This window comes from Pagrus major, chromosome 6 (assembly GCF_040436345.1).
Source record: "Pagrus major chromosome 6, Pma_NU_1.0".
Lineage (NCBI taxonomy): Eukaryota > Metazoa > Chordata > Actinopteri > Spariformes > Sparidae > Pagrus > Pagrus major.
In genome coordinates this window covers 14,378,393-14,401,136 of record NC_133220.1, presented here as the reverse complement: position 1 = coordinate 14,401,136, position 22,744 = coordinate 14,378,393, and the positions used below count along the sequence as shown (strand labels likewise).

The following is a 22,744-nucleotide window of genomic DNA, read 5'->3' as shown; positions in this document are numbered from 1 at the left end:
GTAAAAAAAAAAACAATTTTAAAAATAAAGAGTCAGGCTTCAACAAAATATAAAACTTTATAACATGACGCACCTATCACACGTCATGACGTGAACAACATGGTGTGTAAACTGTGGTTTCTACGTTAATCCCTCAACAAACAACAATCATTGCGCAACACCTTCTCTATTTAACCTGCAGGTATGATGAGAGAAATGTCCAAATACAGGTCTAAATCATCAGACTGTTGCAGTTTCGGGTTGTTTTGTTGATAATCGCTGTTTCATGTCGTGGTCTTACCTTCAGAAACTTGCTTCAGATCTTCTGACTCTGGTCTGGTTCGTCCAAAAAGGGTTTGTCAGGAATTCAGAGACTTCCGCATCGAGCTCCACGGAAGCAGCAGGCAAACACCAGAGGAAGCCACGCCCGCTGTTAAAGGCTCGGCACCACTACTGACACCAGTCCAACGAGCTTTGCATGATGAAAGGTTGACCCACGTGTTTCTGTGGCACAAAAGACCATCGTCATGGAAATAATGAATAATGATGTTTCCTCCAACTGATATTTTAGAGGGAGGGTTTGCCCATGAAGCTCATACACACCTGACTGCTATGACGCACACTCCTCAAACAACATGTAGGCTAAACAACAACAACATAGGATTTTATTTGAACTTATAAAAAACAAAATAACCACTCCAATCAACATGCAATATTTATTTATTTTTTTTAAAATACCAAAAGGTTAAAAGGGCTCCGTGGGACTTCTGTGTTGTGCTGGAAGCCGGTCATTAGAGTACAAAGTGCTTTACAAAGACATAAAAACCAGAGAAATTACAGATAAAGGATATACAAGAGTACAATTCATACAGTAACACAATAGTAAACAAGCGAGGTAAGAATTACACAAACATTAACAACAATAAATGTTTTTATGTAATTTTTTATGTAGTTTTTATGTATGCAGGAAAATTAAAATACACCATATTTAGTATAGGCAAAAACAACACATTAATACTGCATGCAGAAAAATGGAGACTCGTAGGTACCCATGGAACCATTCAGATATCTAGAGGTGAGCGGTCAAGGGACCCCTTGGAAAATGGTCATGCCAGCTTTTCACCAAAATGTAGTCTCACCTTGGAGCGTTATTTACCCCGCGTACGTCCTGACAAGCTAGCATGACACGGCTGCTAATTAACCTAACTCTTGAGCGTAACTAGCTGTTGTTTCTTTTTCTAATCATTTAAACACAAAACCAAAATCAATTATCACAGTTACATAAAAATAGAAAAGCAATACAAACAAATCTATTGCAGAGGGTGAAGTGATAACATTTTGTTCACTCTCAAAAATAATAATTCCCATTTCAGGGAAACACGTCCAAGTCAAGGTGCTATACAATTCAGATTAAAATATACCAAAAAGCTAAACAGTAGTGACACGCAGAGAACAGTGCAAATGTTTGATATGTACATTACAACAAATTTAGCTGTTATAAAAAAGAAGGGGAAAAAAAGTCATATCGAGTAACGAGACTGAAGAGAGACCAATCTGTCCGCAACGCAGTGAGCAGTCAGTCGGGCGTCCGGCTCAACATCCCAACTGTCCGTCAGGATCTCCTCCAGATCAGGTCCCTGAGAGTTGTGAGAATTTAGTCAATACATCCACAAACTCAATATCACCACTGTCATTAACATCTTCATGAGCTATCCTCTACACTTATTTTCATTGCTACCTAGTCAATCCAAAAACTGTATGTGAAAATAAGAAGCACCTGGTCTAAGAATACCTGTGGCAGCAGTTCCCAGTGTTGAGGTACGGTGGGTCTCTTCTCCATGTGACACACGTACAGGATGAGGCTCTCCTTGGTTACATTGGCTCCCAGCTCAGATTCGTAAGGCAACAGACGCTTTGGAACAACTCCAGATGGAGACATTTGTAAGACTTTTAACATCCCTTCAGTACCACAACACAAGTAAAGTGTATCCAAACAGCGCACAGAGACACAGCTGATTACACGCTCAATCTCAAGCAGGAAGTAAAAACAGAAATTGTGAAAATCTGACCGTATTGACTGATGTTAATCAGTTTTAGGACAAACATATCTTCATCTTTTCTCAGTTTGTTTTCAGCTCATTTTAGCCTTCTTAGTATTGTAATTGGTCTTCAGCATCTTTCAACGGCGGCGCCAACAGTAATACCACAGGGAAATTTTAGGAGGGGGTAAAGTTGAAAAGTTGACCGCCTTAAATAAATAAAAAATGTTTTACTCTACTTTCTATTTTATATAGTCTATTTTAGTTTGTTTTGTATTCATGTACAGTTTGTATCTGATCAAGGAATTTTACCTTTAAATAAATCCGAGCAGCGCATCCAGATCTCCCACAGCAGAAGTGCCAAGGCATACATGTCTGCCTGCATAAGAGACCAGGTGTTTTTCAGGTTTACAGAGCCTTCCAGGACCTCGGGGGACATGTAGCGCAGTGTGCCCAGCTGAGCATGACCCTGCAGATGGATAGAAAAATGTGGACTGGTTGTTTTGCATGTATTGGACGTTGGCGTTGTGCAGGTTTTAATTTATTCCACTTAAAAAACATTTTTTAATAAGATGAAAGCTTATTTTTCATTATTTCAGTTATCCATGTATTGACACTGGTACATTGTGGCTCCACCTGTGTCTCACCTCCATGTTCGCTGTGTCGCTCTTCCTGTAGCAATGTCCTGAAGTAGGACGCAGGATGGTGGAGCATTCGAAATCACACAGGGCACAGGTACCGTCGGCTTTCACAAGCACATTGGAGCTGCTCAAGTCTCTGTGGGCCACATAAGGTTTATGCACATCTGTAAGAAAAGACACACTTGTTAATAAGAAAATTCTTCCCCTCGTATGCAGCCTTATGCTTTTACTCACTTTAAAACATTTCATTCTATAAAAACAGTTCAATTCAATTATAAATTATTAGTCACATTTGCTATTTTAGCTACCATGTGCTCATATACCCAATGCCAGTACAGGAATGCTTTCTACATAAGTAAGCTCAGATATACACACACGCATTCATTCACAATAATATTTTGGCCAATACCATGTCTGCGGATGTCAGAGTGGAGATAGGCGAGCCCCTGCGATAAAGACTGGCACAACTTCAGCGACGACATCCAGTTGCTGGTGTTGTCACGCAGAAAAGGGTGGAGAGTACCCTGAAATCAAAGGGACGGTAACTATTTAGGTCCAAACACATTAACAATAAAGAGTGTAAAGTGAGTGTAAAAGAGTGTAAGCAGGTATACAAAACTGTGATGTATGTGTCTGACTCCCTCATGCTGAAATGAAGAAATGCTAAAGGAAACGTAAATGCAACTCAGTAGTGGTTAAGTCTTACATAATGGTTTCAGTTGCCTATAAAATCCTCTTTCTTCTTCTCCTTCTTAACCACTCAGTGCCACTCACATATTCAGCATATTGCAGGACAATAAGCCAATTGTCTCCATCCGGTTTCCTCCCAGTGCCCAGGAAACGGACAATCCCAGCATGCTTCATTAGCGGTAGCTCATAAATCTCCTTCTCTGCAGTAAATTTATGTTTCCAGCCTTCAGGGAAAACTTTCACTGCCACCACGGATCCCTGGTATTTTCCCTTCCAGACAGTTGCAAAATTCCCATGGCCCACAATCTGACAAAGGTATGATGAACATTTAGGTAAAATAACAGTACATGGTAAGATAGATCACCTGACTGTATGATTCACTGATATTTTGCACACCGCTAGCCATACAGTATAAATCCACTCGATGGCTCGGTTTACCTGCTCTAGTTCAATGTCAGCAACGTCAACCTCACAGCTTTTTGTTATTTGGCAGGAACACAGCGGTGAGACACCAGGATCATCAGGGGAGGGTGGATCCTCATCTTAAATAATGAAAATAGACAGGTCTTGTAATTAACACGCATTCATTGAAGTTGATCTGACTTTCCAATAAAGTCACTTTTAATTTTATACTAGCCTGTCTGAATAGTCACAGAAAAGACACAGAAGCCTGATTGAAGAGTAACAAAACAAAGCACGGAGGTGAAAGGGAGTGTTACAGCAGAGATAAACACCAAGGCCAGCCCGGTAGATAGAATGAAAGGTTCCAAGGTCAGACAAGAACGTCATGAGAACTGAATCTGAGTTTAGAAAATGTGGACACAAGACTGAAGAATGTTTTTCTTCAATCAAGAAAGGGTTTTTGATACAGAACCATTTCTTTATTTTTCCTTTTTAAGGGCAACAATTATACAGTCTGTCTGATCTGAATTAAATCCTAATCCCTTGGAGGTGATCATTCGAGAGCTGTTGAACGTAAACACCATCCTAACATGATAAGCAGTATGTCGAAACATTTCCCTTTATGTCGTGTCTTTGCTCACTGTGACAAAAACAGGTCTTACTGCTACAATAATGCAAACTGCAATAAGGACATTCAAATTCAATTTACTTCCCATCAGTCAAATTTGAAAAACAAAACAAAACAAACAAAAAAAAGCAATGAATAATTTTGCCTTCATCAAGATTTTGCAAAAATGAACCCAAGCATAAATCACTCAGAAGCCAAAATGCTAAAAATCTAAAACACAAGGCAGGCCACAAGGCAACAAAACAGGAGTAATCCACAAGCAAAAAACTAAACTAAATACAAATATAAAACAAAGTACAAACCAGCAACAACAGGGAGGCAGGACCAGGGAACAGACAAGAAACACAGGAACTCAGAGACGCAAGGGATGAAACCTGACAAACCGATTCACAAGCAAGGACCACACCATCAACAAGATGTACATGATAGTTTATTGAGGTGGAATATGAGTACGAAGAAGAAGGCAACTGAGTATGAGTGCGATGTTGATGAAGTGTTGAGCGGCTGCAGTGTGGGGAAGACTTCATTAGGGATCAGTGGCAGCTCCTGGGCTGGCAGACCCCCTATAAGAAAGAGATAGATTGATGGAGAAGGCTTATATAGGAGGAGTGATTGAGGTGTGGTCCTGCTCAGTCATACCATTATTAATTTACTTTTCTGACCAAACACTATAATAATGATTACTGTGGGAATATAGAGCTATTTGAACACTTGTTTTAATAAAAAATAAATCACTTACAGCTGTTTTAACTCATGGATCACAGATGAGCAGGAAGAAAGGGCGGGAAAACAGACAAAGACAGGTAGTGGAAAGTAAAACATGACACGAGGATAAACTTTCAACATAAAACAGGAAATCACAAAACTAAAACTCTTGATCATGACAGCCCTGCTTTCATGATGCCGAAAACATCCTTACTTCTTTCTATAAAGAGGCTCATCCGTTTGGCCGCAGTGATCATGAAGCCCAGGATAAGCAAAGCTCCAATCAGAATTACAGCAGTTTTCACCATGTCATCTAAAAAAGAAAACAAAAAGTATATGTTAGTGTTATCTGTGAATGATTTATAACAACCCAGTTGTTATTAAATTAATGTGGGATGTTAGAAAAGGAGCAAAAATAGGAGATTTGCTAAAAAAGGAATCTGACCAAGATAGTGACCTTTTACAACAATGATGACATTTCCTGTGATGAAAATAGAATACCCCACTCTGGCATAATGTCAACTGATAATGTCAAGTGATATACAATGATTAGTCAGCGATTTTATTATTATCATACCTCCAGAATACGGGTAGGCGAGTTGAGGCTCTTCTGACTCCAGGGGCCAGGTGATGTTGCTGTTGCAGAGGTCTGTGTTGCACGCACACTTAATGAAGCGACCTTTGTCGCGCATTTGTGCCTTGCAGGTCGCATCTGGGCAAGACTTTTCAACTATATCACAAGCTGCAACAGCAAGAGCCAGTAACACAATAGACAATTATGAACACAGGATGACCATAATAAGCCTGCATAATAACCTATATTTATAACATATTGCATAATATACATTACAGCAAATAACCAGTTTCAGTATCACATAGCATAAATACCAATCATCACATACAGAGAAGACAACATGCAGACGAGTCCATAGGTCCTTGTCCAGGTGTCTTAATTCATGGTTTCTTACCAAGAACCTCGGCCTTTAGCTGGCCATCGATGACCGCATAATAGCCCACACAGCATTCGGTGTTCTCGCAGAGCTGCACCGACCCGCTTACATTGCCAACAGTTGTGTATTTGTTGTTCTGGGGAATCACTTGGAAGACACACCGTCTCTTCTGAGGAAAAGACTGACTGGAGACACATACACAGATGCATTCTGGGAGAAAGAGGAAAGACAAGCAGCTGCTGTGGATGTGATTCAACTAGGTAAACATTAATTATCCTCTCTGGTTATAACAGTAGGGTTTGTGATCTGAAATTTAGGGTGACTCTTTTACTAACAATCTAAGAATCATCATCACAGACCATTTTCACATGCGGCCATTTTCGCTCAGGGTGGGAAGCTTGAATACTGGGATAATGTTATGCTGCTGTTTTCTAGGCTGCAAGTCGTATAAAGATAGGGAATCTTACATTTTCATTGATTATTTCACTTACAGGCAAAAATAAATCTGTCCAAGATGTGCGCTTCCTATTATTTTTATGCCTTACCTATTAAATCCTGTAACACTATCAAGCAGTAATGTTTGCTATTAGTTGTTGAATGAAACTTATTTCAGTAAACTTATTGTTAACTGTTGCACTCACGGTCTTTCCGGTTAATTATATTGTACAAATGCCTGCTTAAAGTAAGTACGTTTCATCATTAAGTCTTTGAGTATCTTAGACTAACCTTCTTTGGTGAAGGTTCTGTTGTGATAAGAGGATTTCCTGGAATCAATATCACTTATAATATCATCATATTTATTGTATTTATTTACACAGACTTCAGTTGCACTTAGCCGAAACTATTTGACTCGCTGAAAACCCAAAGTGGAGTTATCTTCACATCATGAAAACTTGAGCTCAGTCTACGTCTACGCCTGTAGATATGGTATTATGACTTGGTCCTGTACAATTTTTATGTATGTGAGCCTGTCAAGAAGAAGTCCAAATGTACATATTATCAGGATCAATAATATTCCTCTTTACACAGTACTTTATTGCTGTTACGAGTCTGGAATTTCTTCATAAATAATTTCAGTGAATTCAGACCTGCAAACTCCAGGGTGGTGAAAAAAGGTGACGAGATGGGAAACTAAAATCAGGAATTATCACTGGGAAGAAAACTGTCAGGAGTTTTGGACCATTATGAGATTAAACTACAAAGAGAAATGAGATGTTTACACTTTATTACAATATCTGTCATTCAAAATTAGATACAGTGACTGTGGTAGAATGATCTTACAGATAACTTGAATAAAAATTATTGCATTCAAAATGATGTTCCTGATAGTCAAACTTAGCTTTAATAGTTATAACAACTTGCCATAAGTTCACATTTGCTATTTTGATAGACCGCCCCCTCCTTGTTTTTAAAAACTCTCTGTAACTACAAAATTCACCTGAATTTGATGGTTTACACTAAAGACACAGATTACGACAAGTTTGCATTTGGTCCACTAAAAAACGTCTTTTCCTGGAATATTTTATCAGCAGCGAAGTGACACAGCATGTAGCAAACCCATCTATTTCCTTCCTTAATTCTTGGCAGAAACAAGACTCAAAGGCAGCTGAATATTCATTACGATATTCTTTCAACATATCCATAACTGGAACTGCCTGTCATGATAAAAATCTGTTTTGTACAGTGGGTTGGCACTGTATCGAAAGGAGGGAGTAACTAAAAACTAAAATATGCAATTTCTTAAATTCAAAATGTTCACAATCTAATAGGGCAGGCACACTTCAGTATCACGTTATACAATGCTTGAGCAACAAATGACTATCAGCAATAAACATGCAAATGAGAGGTCAATAATATATCAAAAGTTAACATGGAAAACAAACCAAAAGCAAGGAAACGCATACACATGGAGGTTAAGAGCTTCAAAGGAGGGTGACTTTTTTAAAAAAAAGCGAATGCACTCACCCACAGCCAAAATCAGCCACCACTGTTGCAGGATCATGGTCATTCTGAGGCCAGACCGAGTCAGCAGGGAGTGAATATTTATCAGTCCTGGGAATGTGCGAGGAGTTCCCCGCGTTTCCCAGAATCACTCCCACTGCCACACACCTGCATGTGTGTAGTACACACACTGTCTGCCATATGATGAGCTGTGGGAATAAAGGACATCTATCAACATAATCATCTCCCACACCAGGAATTTCATCTGCATTCAAGTAGGATGTTGTCTGCAGCTGACTCAGTTCTTTAGGGCCACAAGAAAATGTAAATAAACGAAGAGGTTCCAGACAACTTCACTTACAGAGGGAGGTGCTTTAACTCAGTAACAACATACAGTGCTTGTGTTGTTTTTTTCTTCCTTTTATTGTAATTCCTATAAGCATGTAAGCCCAATTATGCAAGGAAAAGAAGAGGATATGTTTGAAAACAATACAAATATTCAGTTAGTCAAAATGAAATTTTCTGCCATAATCAAAATTATGAGATACTTAATCAAAGTTGTGACTTTTCAAATCAAATCAAAAATCAAATGTCAAAACTAATGACATTCTCACCAGCCACAGCTAAACTTTGTGTTTTGTTAGCATGCTGCTAATGTTCTGGAGAAAACAGAAAGTGATCTGGTTGCCTCTGTAAGTGGGGCTGAATAAGAACATGGTAAACATTAAATCTGCTAAACCTCACACTTTTTACTTGTCATAGAGTGGGTGTAGCAATGACGTATTTTTGTAGGCTAACCCGGAAGTTAGCATCACTCTGGTTTCCTTGACAAGAAGCCTATGGGATTTTTTAATTGGAATGTGTAGCCTAAATATCTTAAGCCTGTGGTAACCACAGACCTTATTTCAGGCATTGAACCAAAAACCAATAAAAAATTTTGAGACGAGGCAACCGCATTTGCTAAAAAATACTGACTGATTTCCAGGTTTTCGGACTACAAACTACACCACTCTATTGTGGGCATGTTAGCATGCTAATGTTAGCCTGTACTGCCTAAAGAAGCTGCTATCATGAGTGCAGTATTTTTTTGTCTTAAGAAGTCAGAATTTTTACTTTTTACACCTTAAATTTAGAGCCAAAGTTTAAACATGACCTTAATTAAACATTTTGACTTATAATTTCATAATTTTTACTTACCTTACTTATGAGTATTTTTTAACTTTTTTAACTGGGCCTCCATATAAAACCCTTTATTGTGAATCAATTATCCTTTTTTTATTTAACTGTCTTGGCTACACTCTTTAATAGGTGTTTTTTAATCCGACAACCACCAACAACATCAAGCGTTTTAAAAATTACACATTACTTCGGCACTATTTTACTGTTTTGAAAGGCTGCATGTTATATCATTCAGCTCACCCTACGAGGGCGGAGTTTTAAAAAGCGTCTATCTCCGAGGCTCAATCATTACATTGGTGCTGCCCTCAACTATCAAAACACGCGCACCCCAAAGGTCAATCAGACTAATTGGACAGATACCTGCGCCACGGGCGGAGCTAGCTAAACTAGCTAGCTAAACTTGAGAAGATAGTGGGTCAGGCAGTCCACGGTCCTCAAGAACAAAATGGTAAAGTTACTTGGTTTGACTTATCTATCAGGGTAAAAAACGTAGAAGACGTGAATTCAATATTTTTTAAGCTAAGTTTGTCGTCATATCTCTCTTCAGGCAGAGGTTTTAGGAATGCAATCTGTCAGAAAAGGGCTAACGTTAGCATTAGCTGATGTTTTTGCTAATGACTCTGACAATGAGCAAACGTTTTATGGATTTTCTGACAATGACAGCGATCATGGCGATAAGGCGAGTAATTCAACCTAAATTAAGGCCTTTAGCATCAGATTGGTAATATAAACATGAACCCATCTCTTAAAAATGATTGTCTTGTTTGGTTGGTGTATTATACAAATAAGGAACATTACCTGTATGGATTGTCCATTCATGTTCACTTAAATGCATCTGACAGACTATGCTTTTTATTTGCTGCTGCTTTTGACAGAAAGATACATTTTAGTGTGTAAACTATGGCGTTAGAAATGTTTCACCAACCAATTGAGAAATCGCCTATATTTATGTCCACCAGAGTTCAGATGTCAAACATGAAGATGAAGATGAAGATGAAGCCCAGCCTGACCTTTCCCCCAAGGAGGAGAAAACCACATCAAAAAAACCTTCTGGTGCCCGCTCCTTCAGCCTGAGGGTGGCTCTCCGCTCTGCTTCCTCCACCCAGCAGCCCACTGAAGAGGAGGAGGAGGAGGCAGAGGAGGAAGAACAGAAGACAGAAAAGAGAGGGGTTAAGAGAGCAAGAGATACCAGTCAGGCAAAGAAGATGAGACGTGTTAGATTTGAAGATAAAGTTGAAGAGACAGCAGTGGCTCGGCCGCCTCCTTCTGAAGAGCGTGGATCTGACTCAGCGGAGGATGAAGCAGAGACTTTCCTGGCCAAGAGACAACAGAACATCAAGGCCAACAAAGCAATGGTAAAACAGAACCATAATGAGTATCGTACTGTTTGTAAACTGACGGACTGAAAATGTGGCTGTGCCCAAATACTGCCTTAGATTTCCAGGGTCCCCGAGAGAATTTAAGTTCGGACTCACTGGACATTCATTTCATGTTACCCCACTGAGAGATTTATTATTATCTTTTATAACTCGCTTACTGTAAGGGTGGTGTTTGAGGTGCTGCTGTGGCTGTGTTTACAAGAATAACATACTAAGGCACACCTGATTATTCGGACTGCAACTAAATATTTTTATCCGCCAATTCTTTTCATGGTGCATCGGGTAATTGTTCAGCCTATATAATGTCAGCAAATTGTGAAAATGCTCATCACAAAATCCCAGATCACAAAGTGATGTCTTCAAATTGCTTCTTTTGTCCAACACACCCCTCTAAAACTTAAAGACTCCTCATTTACCATCAAAGATTACAAAGAAAAGCAGGAAATCTTTACATTTAAGAAGCTGGAACCAGAAAATGTTTGACCCTTTTGCTTGAAAAATGACTTGAATGCTAAATTGAACATCAAAATAGTTGATTTTTTTAGTTTAAAAATGTATTTGAATGTTTATTTTATGAGTACACATTTCTGCCAGTCTAAATGGCACAAGTGATGGGCTGTTAACACTGAAAAATTCAAGAAATTGTGCTAGCGGAGTTGCTCTGCTAGAATGACTCCGTCAAGATGTTTGTAATCTGCCATTTCTCTAATGCAGTTTATCCTCCCTGTTTTCTAACAGTTGGCTCAGCTGATGGCAGACCTGCAGAAGATGCCGGGAGGAGCAGGGCTTCTGGAAAAACAAGCAGGCAAACTGAAGACAAAAGAGAAACGTTCTGTGTGTAGACAAAGATGCAAAATCCAGAGAGTTATTGTTAACCATCCTCTTCCTTCTCCTCGTAATACAGTAGATCTCTTAATAATATTATTTCTACATAGACCTACAGTATGTAATGAGTTGATTTTAGCCAACATTACTTGCAGCGACCACCACGCTCTGGTGTTGGAGGAGAGCCCAGGAAGAACCCTGACCGGGCGTCTCGCAGACAGACTCGCTCTATGGGGGGAGTTGAGGATGCTTCAACCCCGAAGGAGGAAGAACTGGAGCTCAGCTTGGAGGAGGAGCTGGTGGAGGTCAGCTCTGTCTTTTATCAAGGACAAGTTAAAAATGTTGAGAAAAGCATTGGGGTGATCATGCAATAGGCTTTGTGTCGGTCTGTTTTTAGCTAACTTTTAATTGGCATCTGTGTAAAGCCTGTAGCTAAGTAAATCATTATTTTCATCTCTGTATTCCAGGTACGCCGAGCCCCTCGGCGCCGTGGTGCACCACGGCCTAATCAGAGCAAACCTCATTTAATCCGTCCTGTGGACGACATCACAGAGGATGAGATTCAGCTGGTTGCAGACAACATGACCGATAAAGTCTACAACAGTGTCACGGTGAGTTCTCAGCTGGACTACCTGCAGTTTTTTTCCAGTGAGATATTTAGGTTAAGATTTCTGCTAGTATCAAGTTAGTTTATAGCCAAATCAGTAACAAAATCACTGTGGCAGCTTTGGTTAAATGTGCTAATATTAGAGTAAAAACTCATGTTCATCAAGAGGCAATCTCTGTTACTGAAGCCTAAAAATGATGCTGACCTCTGTAGAGTGGGAAAATGTTTGGACGGTGTCATTTAATGACCAAAGGCAGAATAATAAAAACAAAAAGGTCTGTGTGCATGTCCACCATCTTGGTTGTTGAGATTTCTTTGTGTATTTTCAGGGCTCCACATGTCATCAGTGCCGTCAGAAAACTGTTGACACGAAGACGTACTGCCGCAGTGAGGAGTGTCGGGGGATTCAGGGTCAGTTCTGTGGGCCTTGTCTGAGGAACAGATACGGAGAGGATGTCAGGAAGGCGCTGGTTGATCCGGTCAGTCCAACAACAACACTCTACACCTGTGCAGATGCACAAAAGATTCATTATGCACGTTGACTTCACACACAGACCTGAAAACACACCCTGTGACTTACTGTGTTGACTTTAGCTAAATTATAACTTTTTGTACTGTCCATCTAAATCTTAATCTTCCATTGGTTGCATAGGCAGCATGGATAAACTGAGATCACACAGGTGTTAGTTGTAACCAGAGCCAAAGAGTCCCTCACTTAGTTTATTTGATGGACAGATGTGATACATTTTCTATGTATTATTTCTTTTGTTTAAACATCAAATATACACTCTCTTGTGTCTAATGCTCATGGTATCTCCTGCTGCTAATGGGTCCTTTTTTCATTTAGTCTCATCACAAATACAAATATTGGTTTGGTGTGAATAGAAAGTGTAAAGAATTATTAATAGCGAGAAGTAAATATAGTCCAATACAGAAGATTTAAAACAAGATAAAAAATAATTTAAATAGGAGCTCAACACTCGTGCTACTAGCAACTCTCCGTTAAGTGGGAGGAGTATTTGCTAAAATTGCATTTCTGTGCTGTTCATGGACATGGACCTTTTTAAGTAAGCAACGGGCATAAATCTCTCACTTGAGCTGTAAAGTTAAAAACTTTTTTTTAATTTCAATCAGTTTAATTTGCAACCATTTGTTGATCTATTCAGGAGTGGAAGTGCCCCCCATGTCGTGGCATTTGCAACTGCAGCTTCTGCCGCCAACGCGACGGCCGCTGCCCGACTGGCATACTGTTCCCCTTGGCACAGTACCATGGCTTCTCTGATGTCCACTCCTACCTCAGCAGGTGGGGAGTAACACCAATTAGATATTAAACTTGGGTGTTCACAAGTTGCTGGCTAATGTAACACAAACATACAATTTACATGATTCCTTTTTCTTTACAATGAAAAATATTCCTGTATTTACAAAGAGCCCCTCCAGGTCTAACTAAGGGGGCAGAAGGACAACCAGTGCATGATTCAAACTGTAACAAGAAACTTGTTTCAAATTGTTTATCCATCTTAAGTGTTGGAAGTGACAAACATCGATGATGTATTTGTCTTTTCAGCCTCCGCAACAAACTGAAGAATGAGGACAACGATGTAGAGATGTGATACCAACACCAGGGGGAGCAATTGTTCAAACAGTTCTATTGTCTGTGTTTTTAAAGTTTTAAGGCTTCGTTTCAGTTCTAGTAAGACTCACACCACCTGTGATTTTAAATGAATAAAGGAGTTTTTGATAACATGAGTTTGCAAAGAAATGAGACAAAGTGTATTTATAATTTTAATCCAGCTGTTGGCATTTGCAGTAGTTGTATACACACACAATATAAAATCCCTTATTTAAAACGGGGCAGAAGAAAAAAAAAATAAGAGCACTTGTTGTCCAATGAACTTGGTCTATAGTTTCAAAGGAGAGCTTTTAAACATACATTTTCTGACATTTTACAAGTTACAAATATATTTCTCAAATAGAGCATAATTAATTCCAAAGCAAAGAGAATTTCAAAAGAGGAAAATCTTTGACCCTCGATACATTTTGCAAATTATTTATTTGGACAACAAAAGGGGTGTGCGTCCGAGGTTTGCCTCAAGCTGGATCTTTTCCAGTTAGAACTTTAACATATGTATTACAAGAGTAAAAATTATCAGAAAGTTCATGGACCAAAGAAAGATTTCCTAGTTTTGCTTATAAAATGAGTATGAACCTTTGGTTTGAGCTTACATATTTATGCTGTCTGGACATTATTACAAAATACTTTACTCTGACCAGATATGACTATAGATACACTTTTCCACAGAAATAAAAGAAACTCATGGGACTGCAAGGCAAAGTCTCAGTTGATAAGTATACCACAGGGGGAAAAAAAAACATACTGGGAAGATCTGGACTGTATAGAATACATTATTCTATGACAGAAAGGCTCGTAAGTTTACACAGTTCATCTACATATATATATAAAAGTAATAACATAAGATTAAGATTGATTGTGCATGAGAGGTTCATACAACTGAAAGGCAATCTCTTGCAAACGTGTACGGTGATACGGCCTAAGCTAAGAATTTCTGTGGCCTTTACATTACCCAAAAAAAAGAAAAAAAAAAAATATTTACATAAAAAAATCAAAATGTTTTTGCTATGATAAACCTATCAAAGCATGATGGCTTGAATGTGTGTACCTACATAAGAGGTTAAAGAGTTATTCTCAGGATTTCAGTGCCCCTGACACACCTTCATCCTCACACTGATTAGTGCTTCCGGCTCTGACCTGGTCATGACCTCGTGTTCCACCCCTCCTCTAAATGGTCTGCCCTAAAACGCTTAACATATTATTTCAATGATACTGAGAAACATTATGATACCGGGATTGTTAGTTTGAGAACATGTTAGGTTCTCCCAAAACTGCAACAACAGATATGTGTGACGCAGATATTTGCTGCTAAAGATGGTTATAATTGCAGTTTTAGGGGTGAATGTAGCATAATGGGCTAATGTGGGCCAGTGAGCCTGAGGGACATGCCTGACACAGCAGCCCAGTTTGAGAGGGCAGGAGACACCTGAGGTGAAGAGGGACAAGTAGCAAAGCTCACAGCCTTGAAAACACAGGTGAGAGTCTGACTTAGTAGTGTCATCTCTTTACTAAAGAAGCTTGTAGCGATTACTTGTCACCAATTCAGCATCAAGTGTGCCAGTCTATGTTTTTTTTTTTTATTGTAATCTCACTATCATAAGATTGGGTGTGGGACAAATGTTAGTGTAGTGCCATTTCCATTCAGGGGAAATAAGTTTACATGATGATTTCTCTAGTCTAACATTTTAATCCAACTCCAACCCTTAAATGCCACAGGTTTCTAAATACAAGATGGAAATTAATTTTCCTGCCTCGGTTCTCAAATTCAATAGTGTCTGTTGTGTTGCATCTGTGACCACCTGTCCTGTTTGAAGCCTTTGAGAAGTTCTGTGTCTGCAGTCAGACGTGCCCTTTTTAACCCCAAATGTCCGAATGCAACATCCACCGAGGCCGTCTCCCTGCTCCTCCGACGTCCTCAGTAGTTGTTGCCGTTAATTTGGTGAAGGTCCACCTGCATCATGTTGATCCCACTGCTGGCTAATCGAGCTATGCTCTCTGCAGATAAGGTTTCCATGGTGACGATGGTGTGCTGGTCATTGGCTGACACCGTTCCTGGTTCGACTTTTGTGACTGCAATGGGGGAAGCAGCATCGGTTGAGACCGAGGTACCGCTGACTCCGACGGCTGCTGCTACTGCTTTCTTGTTCAAGTGGGTTTTGATGTGCTTGGAGAGGTGATCGCTGCGCATGAAGCGCTTGGGACACTCGGGGCAGGCAAACCTTTTCTCACCTAAAAAGGAGGGAGAAATAATAATCAGTATAAACATAGCTGCAGCTACAACCAACTGTTGGCTACACAGTTGAAAATGTCCAGGTATGAAAGATTGAAGCATTGTGATCAAAAGATATTTCCTTTAATATCATAGAAGACAAAAACAAAGCATTGAATATTTACATTTGAAAATCTGGAATTATTTGCAAATTGTGTTTTAAAAATCGGACCTAAACAATAAATCAATTATCAAGATAGTTTCAAATTAATTTTCTGTTGACCAAGACAGTTTGTTTTAGCTCTGCTTAATCCTGTTTCAAAAAAATGGATTCCCTAGAAAGCATTTTTGCAAACAAAAAAATGTTTATGTTTGCACAAAGGCTAACAGTACTCTTTCGTCAAGGACCACAAAGAAGCAAATATTTGGTCTTTATAGTCATTCTTGATGTTTTGTAATCGTTTAATGTCCTTCTTATAATGTCAGATAAACTAAAATAAATCCTCATCGTCACCTGTGTGCGTCCTCTTATGGCGCTGAAGCTCATCTGAACGGGTGAAACGTTTGCCACAGAAAGACCAGCTGCAGACGAAGGGTCGTTCTCCTGTGTGCCAACGGAGGTGGGCCCTCAGGTGGGATGTCTTGCCGTAGATCTTCCCACAGCCAGAGATGTGACATATGTGCTGCTTCTTTTTAGTTGGGTCACTGTTTGATGCAAAAAAACACAAGAGTCAGTGAGTTGCTGGGTTCTATGTGAGGAGACCACATACCATCAGCTAAAACGGAAAAGTAATGTTTCCTCTACAGTCTTGAGGAAAAACTAGAAGTAAACTGTTCTTACAACTTGAATGTTATTTTTGTAGTTTAAGTAGAAGTTACAAAACTCAAAGTTCAGTATTTGGTGAAATTTGTCAGAAATGTGTAAATTCAAATTATATGTAACACCTGACAGTGTCAACAAAACCTGAACACTATAGGCGTCAAATTTATGGCAGAACAATTGTATTGGACTGTATCAGTGTACATGTTGGCCTGATTAAGTGGTTCAGTGACATACCGTCCTTCTCCATCCTTGCAGAAGGGACAGGTACAGGCTTCCCTGCGGTTACGTCGTCCTTGAGGTGGTGGACTTACATCCTCATCATCCATGGCTGTGCTATCATCCAAACTTTCTCCACCTGTGTGTAAGGTCTGCTCTCCTGTAGTGATGGAAGAGAAATACTCAAGTGTGAGATAAATCATAAAATAGTTTGAGATCTTTTTGGCAACAACATTTGATTAATTAAATTCACATCACGCTCCAACTATTTCAGTCATACATCAAGTTTTTCTATAATCTTTCCTGTAATAAAAAAGCTGTTGTTTGTTTGAAGTTTGTTGCTCGTTCTTTTATGTGAAACTTTTTATGCTTGGCCAGAACTCCCTTGTAAAAGAGATTTGAATCTCAGTGAGAATATATCTGGTAAAATAAAAGGTTATATAAAGATAAATTAAGCTAAAATTCATAGAGATATTTCAGCTTTCTTGTATTTACGAACCTCTCAAAATGTCAAACACTATGATGCTACAGCGACACTTAAATACTGCTTTAAAAACAGCAGGTGCACAAAAGGAGTACGCGGGTTTCTATGTTATAAATGTGTGCTAGCCTAGACTGTATGTTGCCTGCCACTATAGATCCAAGTAATTTCTGATGAGATCTACTTCAAGTTATTTCCAATGACATAGAGTCTAGAATTTCACCTGTTACTTTCTGATATTTTCCTTCTTTTAGGGCATTTTTAAAAATCAAATAACAATGCTAAAACTGGGGTGTTCAGAAAAGTATTATTTAATTGTAAGTAATGTTATAAGTAACACCAGTATATCCAGTCACAAGCCTAAGTCCTCCAGGCTTTAACAACTATGTTAAAGTAAATGTTAGTTTAGAGCCAGCACTGATGCATAGAAAAGCCGCCATTCAGTCCTGCTGGAGACCAAACAAAGCCGGCTACATAGGTAGCTGATGGGAAGCACATGATTTCATAACAAGGACAACATGCTCTAAAAACAGAGCCCAAACATTAGGATTTGATCAAATGTAGAGTAGCAGGCACACAAACTTAATGGGAGGGACTGCCAATAACAGAACTGAAGAGGGCTTCAGACATGATAAAGGTTGCTATAAGATGGGAGGGGTCATGTTACACCCTTACAATGACACAGAAGCTGAGGCCAGCCCACAACTACAGTACTGTAACCATGTGACCATCTTCTGAGTGACGTAGTGTCACCAAGAAAAGAAAAAGAAATTCAACACAAATACGTTCAGTGTGGTAAAGAGCCCCGGGAGACACTGGGACAGCTAAACTGGTAAAACCGGTATAGATCAACATAGAGACAAGAGCTCAAATCCAGAGATACAAGTTACATTGCATTTCAGAGCAAACATTTGAGGAAAAGAAACCTCAAACAGCAAGCCCCACTGCCAGCTAGTCTACTTCTGAACAATTACGGTGTGCTATAATAGCAGGACATTAGTTGGTGGTCACCTGTCTTTCCTAAAATTACTGAAACTAAACATAATCTAGGGTTAATTTCAGCCTCTGATCACATCTGAAAAGACAAATAACATAAACCAATTCTGTTTAGAGGTATGAATGGTCCTACATAAAGATTGCATCATTCAGTACCAATACAATCCTTCACACACAGGCTGCTGGGTTTTCCTGAGTCATAAACAGCTCAAAATGTTTGAAACAGTTGGTGACTTAAACTGTATGTTAATATCACTTTTAAAAATGTTTAAAACATTTAACATAAATTATCTCTGGGAAGCAGGCTACTGACTGACCTGCTTGGGTGATGGCGATGGGAACAGTCTGCAGCTGGTGCATCTGCAGCCCAGAGCCTCCGAGCGTGTTGAGATTTATGGTCTGGATGCCTGGGATCTGCACTGTGTTGACAGACACTCCTCCAGCTCCACCAGCTCCCTGAGCCTGGCCAAGTTGGGGGAGCGACTGCACTGGGGCAAGCGTGATCTGTGGACCTGTCGGACTCTGGATCTGAATGGTCTGCCAGCTCACCTGGCCGTTAGGGCCTACAGTGCGAAGGAGGATGGGGCCTGTGTTTGGCATAATTTGAAGATTTTGAAGCCCTTCCTGGCTGAGCGTTGGAGTAGCGAATACCTGACCACCAGCGGTCGTGACAGCACCGGCCTGGATGGTCTGGAGGGGTGTTCCACCTTGGATAACCTGCTGAGGCTGGATCAGGATCTGCTGTGGCTGCTGCTGACCGTCTCTGTTGTCTGGCTGTATCGGGACACCCAGAGATGCTGCATTATGCTGGAATGTCCCTGTCATCACTCCGTTGCTGTTCTGAGTTTGGGTCATTCCGTAAGAAGTGGAAGTCTGCGTGGTGATAGTGGGCGCACTGGTCATGTAGCCTACCCCGGAAGACACTGGATGTTGTGATTGCTGTAGAAGTTGGTTTCCTGTATCTCCTCCACCATTTGCATCTCCCCCTGTGCCGCTTGTTCCAGTGCTGACAGGCAACAAAGTGATGTTTCCATTGAGTGACACAGGCATATTTGCCAGGAACTGGGGCTGGTTTTGTAATACACCATTGCCCAAGCTAATATTTTGAATGGGGATGGCTCCCTGGAGGAGACTGGGCATCGTTATGATGTTTCCTGCTGCACCAGCTCTGTTGGTTGCAGCTATGATCTGCTGGCCGTTAGGAGAGGACACTATCTGAAACTGCTGTCCTGGTGCTGCAGCGGCAGGTACAGCTGAATCCTGCTGAGCGTGTGCCAACTGCAGTGGCTGGCCATCGACTGTCTGAAACTGGGGAATAACCTGGTACTGAATGTTGGGCATCATTCCTGATAAGGAAAGAACCTGCTGACCCTGCATCGATGGAGCCTGAGCTACTACGAATTGCTGGGGCTGCTGCTGCTGTCCCTGAGTGCTTGCAACAGCTATTGATGGTGACAGCACCTGTCTGCTCTTGCCTGCGTCTCCTATGGTCATCACCCCTGAGGAGTCAGTGGTGATGGTGTTGGTGCCTGAGGTTGCTTGAACGCTGAGAGGGATAACCTGCCAGCCGTTGGCACTGGAGGTGAAAACACCCTGGTTTATGTCCAGCTGTTGCTGCTGGTTCTGTTGGTCTGAAGGGGAATCATTCTCTCCTGGGGTGTCAATTCGACTGCATGTGGCTGCCAACAAGGCAAGAGGAGATGGCTGCTGTGAGTCCTGGAAAGAGAATTCATGAAGGGAAGAGAGAAGGAATTTATTTAGGAAATATACAACTTACTATCTTACACACAATGTAATGCTGCAGCTGTCAGTATTACATTTATTGACACATTTCTAATTTGTATGCTAAAGAAAGTAATATCAATACAGTGATGCTAACAATCATTTTAAAGCACTTAGAGCAACTTTACAAAATGCTTTACAGTGAAACCACAAAGTTAAAAAATAATTTAGAATAAATAAAACAGGATAATCACACAACCTATAATTTAAGGAGTGATCTAAAACACAAAGATCCAAAGTGGACAAATCTGGAGTGAAAAAGCAAAAGGATGTCTAAAAATCTTTTACATTTTGACCTCAAACACACAACAAGGAACTTTTAACTGGTTATGAAACAGTCTAAATTTAATATCAATCCTTCTTTATGACCTATGAGAGCTAATGAGACCATCAGCAGCACTAAAATTTAGACCCTGACCAAAACTAGGGTCAAAACTATAACTTTGTTGTCTAAAATGACATCAGTGCCCTGACACAGCCTGGGGTAAGAAGATGCTCTGTCGTCTGCTGGTGTAGACCGATTATCAGCCCATGCCAATTACTGGGGCTGACATTCAGCATTTTCCAATTATCTGTGATTTTTCTGTCAGATTGCTGACGAAATAAACTTATTTAAAAATGTGCTGCTTTGTCTCTTACTGGTTACTAGTTACCAAATGTATCAAATAAATGTCGTGGAAAGGAAGTATTACCTAGCAGAAAATGGAAATACTCAAGTGAAGTACGTAAAACTTATACTTAAGAACAGTAATTGAGTAATTGTACTTATTCAAATTTTGACAAACTGTTACATTTTCACTGTAAATGAATATGGGTCCCATATATTGGTTTTCAGAGTCCTGACTCCTCCTCGGTACTGGCCCGGAAAAAGCCATATCAGTCAATCCCTACCAGAATCAACACAAAATGAATGTCGCTTTCAGGAGCTTTATTAAAAAAAACATTTCCAAAAATAAACAAAATATATAAATAAAAAGTGTGACTGGATTTGTACATGCTTAATTGCCTCACTCCAAAAACACTAACCATGACATCAAACCTATGCGTTTTAATGTGTCTTCCAGTGGGTCTGGAGTGAGAGGTCCAGGGGGAAGCAGGGTGGGAGAGGATGGGAGGGACCACATTTTTTCCAAAGCAGCGGCGGGCTCGACTTCCCCTCCCCCCAAACCCACCCATCTCCCTCCCACACTTTATTTTGCCCTATAAACTGACACACTCCTCTAGCCACCCCCTCCAGGGCCAGCCAAATGGGCCGAGCGAAATGCACATGAAGTGCCGGGGTTTGACGGGAACACCCCGTGTGGGCGAAATTTACCTGCCCATTCCCCACCCCGGTGACATGTGCTCTGGTGAGAAAATCAACAACCCGTACGAGTCCCGACAAAAATGAATTACAGACTCGAACATAAACGAATAGGAAACACATTAAAAAGGTATAGTGGATATAAGTCGAGAGTGTGGTTAATGTTTCCCGGCTGAGAGTCATCCTATTTGGCAAACAGTCGCAAGTCCGGTTAACATACTTGTGCATTTGTGTTTCGCTTTTGACTGAAGCCTCCACCGCTCTCCACCGCGGCCATGTCACCCTGCTGCTGATCTGCGGAAGAAGAGTTTTGTAAGATCACTTGTCTTAAAAGTAGTTACGATGAAACAACAAGCCATCAAACTGGTTTGACGTTGCGTTCAACAATTCAGGTGGGGGTGGGGGGGGGATCAGCACACACACAGTCGACATCACATTAATGTCTAAACTTGAGGATTTTAGTAGTTAACGTAAAGCAAGTAAGACAAGAAATACAGGGAAATCCATGCCACAAGTGCTCGTAGGGCCAGCTAGCCAGTTGGCTAAGCTAACACGAACTCACCACAACAAGTAAGAAAAAGTGCTAAGTATCGGCTAAAGAGACCGACACAGTTTCAACAGCACTACTAAATATAACTAGATAGCTAGCCCACGGGAATTAGTTAAAGTTAAATTGTTATGTAAGCAGGCATTGTCAGTTAGGAACATAAGTTAATGTTAAAACAGTTAGCTAGCTTTACTTGGTTGGCTAAATGTTGTTAGCTAAGTACCGACAATTAGCAGTTAAGTAGTTGGGTCACTTAAAAACTGCTTGAGACGCTAGCTAAACAATACAATATCATGCTCACAACAGTGACTACATCTCAACCAATGTGTTTTCGGTTTTACTTGTCCTGTTAACTTAACGCTTCGTTCACAACATGCCACTGAGTTTAAAAAAAGTTCACTTACTGCTCATAATTTGAAGACGGGAGGAGTTTCTCTGGTCTTTTTTCGAGTTGACAACTTTTCACAACTTCACACAAACTTGACAGGCTCCCCCTATGAAGGAGAAAGAAGGGTGCGTTTGATTCACTGACCCCTTGCAGCGGAGCGTGAACACTGATCAGCCGATAGCAGTCACACTGCTTTCATGCACATCTCACTGTTGATATAGTTTAACAAAATAATCTTCACTCAACTCCCTCTCACCAGATTATCAACCACATCTCACAGTGTTCATCAGTGGATGGCGTTTATCATTATAACGCTAGTGAAGCTTATGTAAAGCTTCTGAATTATCTAGGTCATGCTTCGTCAGAGGCACCTGAACTAGCTTTGGATTTTTTTTTCGTCT

At 40.3% G+C, this 22,744-nt stretch overlaps 3 protein-coding genes across 4 annotated transcripts; 1 reads left to right on the top strand and 2 right to left on the bottom strand.

Moving 5' to 3' along the window:
- Positions 1-739: 739 nt before the first annotated feature.
- On the bottom strand, positions 740-9,280 carry LOC140997745 (anti-Muellerian hormone type-2 receptor-like). The gene is made up of 12 exons (XM_073467738.1): positions 9,173-9,280; positions 8,000-8,184; positions 6,053-6,244; positions 5,662-5,826; positions 5,299-5,397; positions 3,788-3,891; positions 3,434-3,655; positions 3,069-3,183; positions 2,666-2,823; positions 2,331-2,487; positions 1,772-1,902; positions 740-1,616 (listed from the first exon to the last, which is right to left on the bottom strand). The coding sequence occupies exons 2-12, from the start codon at positions 8,040-8,042 to the stop codon at positions 1,500-1,502; spliced, it is 1,503 nt and encodes a 500-aa protein (XP_073323839.1). The 5' UTR covers positions 8,043-8,184; positions 9,173-9,280; the 3' UTR covers positions 740-1,499.
- A 245-nt stretch (positions 9,281-9,525) lies between these two features.
- Positions 9,526-13,714, top strand: LOC140997747 (cell division cycle-associated protein 7-like). Its single transcript, XM_073467741.1, has 8 exons — positions 9,526-9,602; positions 10,114-10,509; positions 11,272-11,367; positions 11,514-11,663; positions 11,826-11,969; positions 12,295-12,444; positions 13,132-13,268; positions 13,533-13,714. The coding sequence occupies exons 1-8, from the start codon at positions 9,600-9,602 to the stop codon at positions 13,576-13,578; spliced, it is 1,122 nt and encodes a 373-aa protein (XP_073323842.1). The 5' UTR covers positions 9,526-9,599; the 3' UTR covers positions 13,579-13,714.
- Positions 13,715-13,737: 23 nt separating this feature from the next.
- sp1 (sp1 transcription factor) lies at positions 13,738-22,449 on the bottom strand. 2 transcript variants are annotated; one of them, XM_073467736.1, is made up of 6 exons: positions 22,360-22,449; positions 21,629-21,702; positions 18,641-20,039; positions 16,865-17,006; positions 16,322-16,512; positions 13,738-15,827 (listed from the first exon to the last, which is right to left on the bottom strand). In XM_073467736.1, the coding sequence occupies exons 1-6, from the start codon at positions 22,364-22,366 to the stop codon at positions 15,514-15,516; spliced, it is 2,127 nt and encodes a 708-aa protein (XP_073323837.1). In that variant the 5' UTR covers positions 22,367-22,449; the 3' UTR covers positions 13,738-15,513. The 2 variants fall into 2 exon arrangements, with proteins under 2 accessions (XP_073323837.1, XP_073323835.1); XM_073467734.1 differs by lacking the exons at positions 21,629-21,702; positions 22,360-22,449 and adding an exon at positions 20,897-20,991.
- Between the last annotated feature and the right edge of the window lie 295 nt (positions 22,450-22,744).

Coding starts and splice junctions, on each gene's coding strand:
- sp1 (XM_073467734.1), bottom strand. CDS start 20,980: ATGGCTTTTTCCGGGCCAGTACCGAGGAGGAGTCAGGACTCTGAAAAC. Junction 16,513..16,864: donor TGCAAGGATGGAGAAGGACG/GTATGTCACTGA, acceptor TGCATCAAACAG/TGACCCAACTAAAAAGAAGC. Junction 15,828..16,321: donor CCATAAGAGGACGCACACAG/GTGACGATGAGG, acceptor CCTCCTTTTTAG/GTGAGAAAAGGTTTGCCTGC.
- LOC140997747 (XM_073467741.1), top strand. Junction 10,510..11,271: donor TCAAGGCCAACAAAGCAATG/GTAAAACAGAAC, acceptor GTTTTCTAACAG/TTGGCTCAGCTGATGGCAGA. Junction 11,664..11,825: donor TGGAGGAGGAGCTGGTGGAG/GTCAGCTCTGTC, acceptor TCTGTATTCCAG/GTACGCCGAGCCCCTCGGCG.
- LOC140997745 (XM_073467738.1), bottom strand. CDS start 8,042: ATGACCATGATCCTGCAACAGTGGTGGCTGATTTTGGCTGTGG. Junction 2,488..2,665: donor GCGACACAGCGAACATGGAG/GTGAGACACAGG, acceptor ATCCATCTGCAG/GGTCATGCTCAGCTGGGCAC. Junction 1,903..2,330: donor CTGCTCGGATTTATTTAAAG/GTAAAATTCCTT, acceptor CTCCATCTGGAG/TTGTTCCAAAGCGTCTGTTG.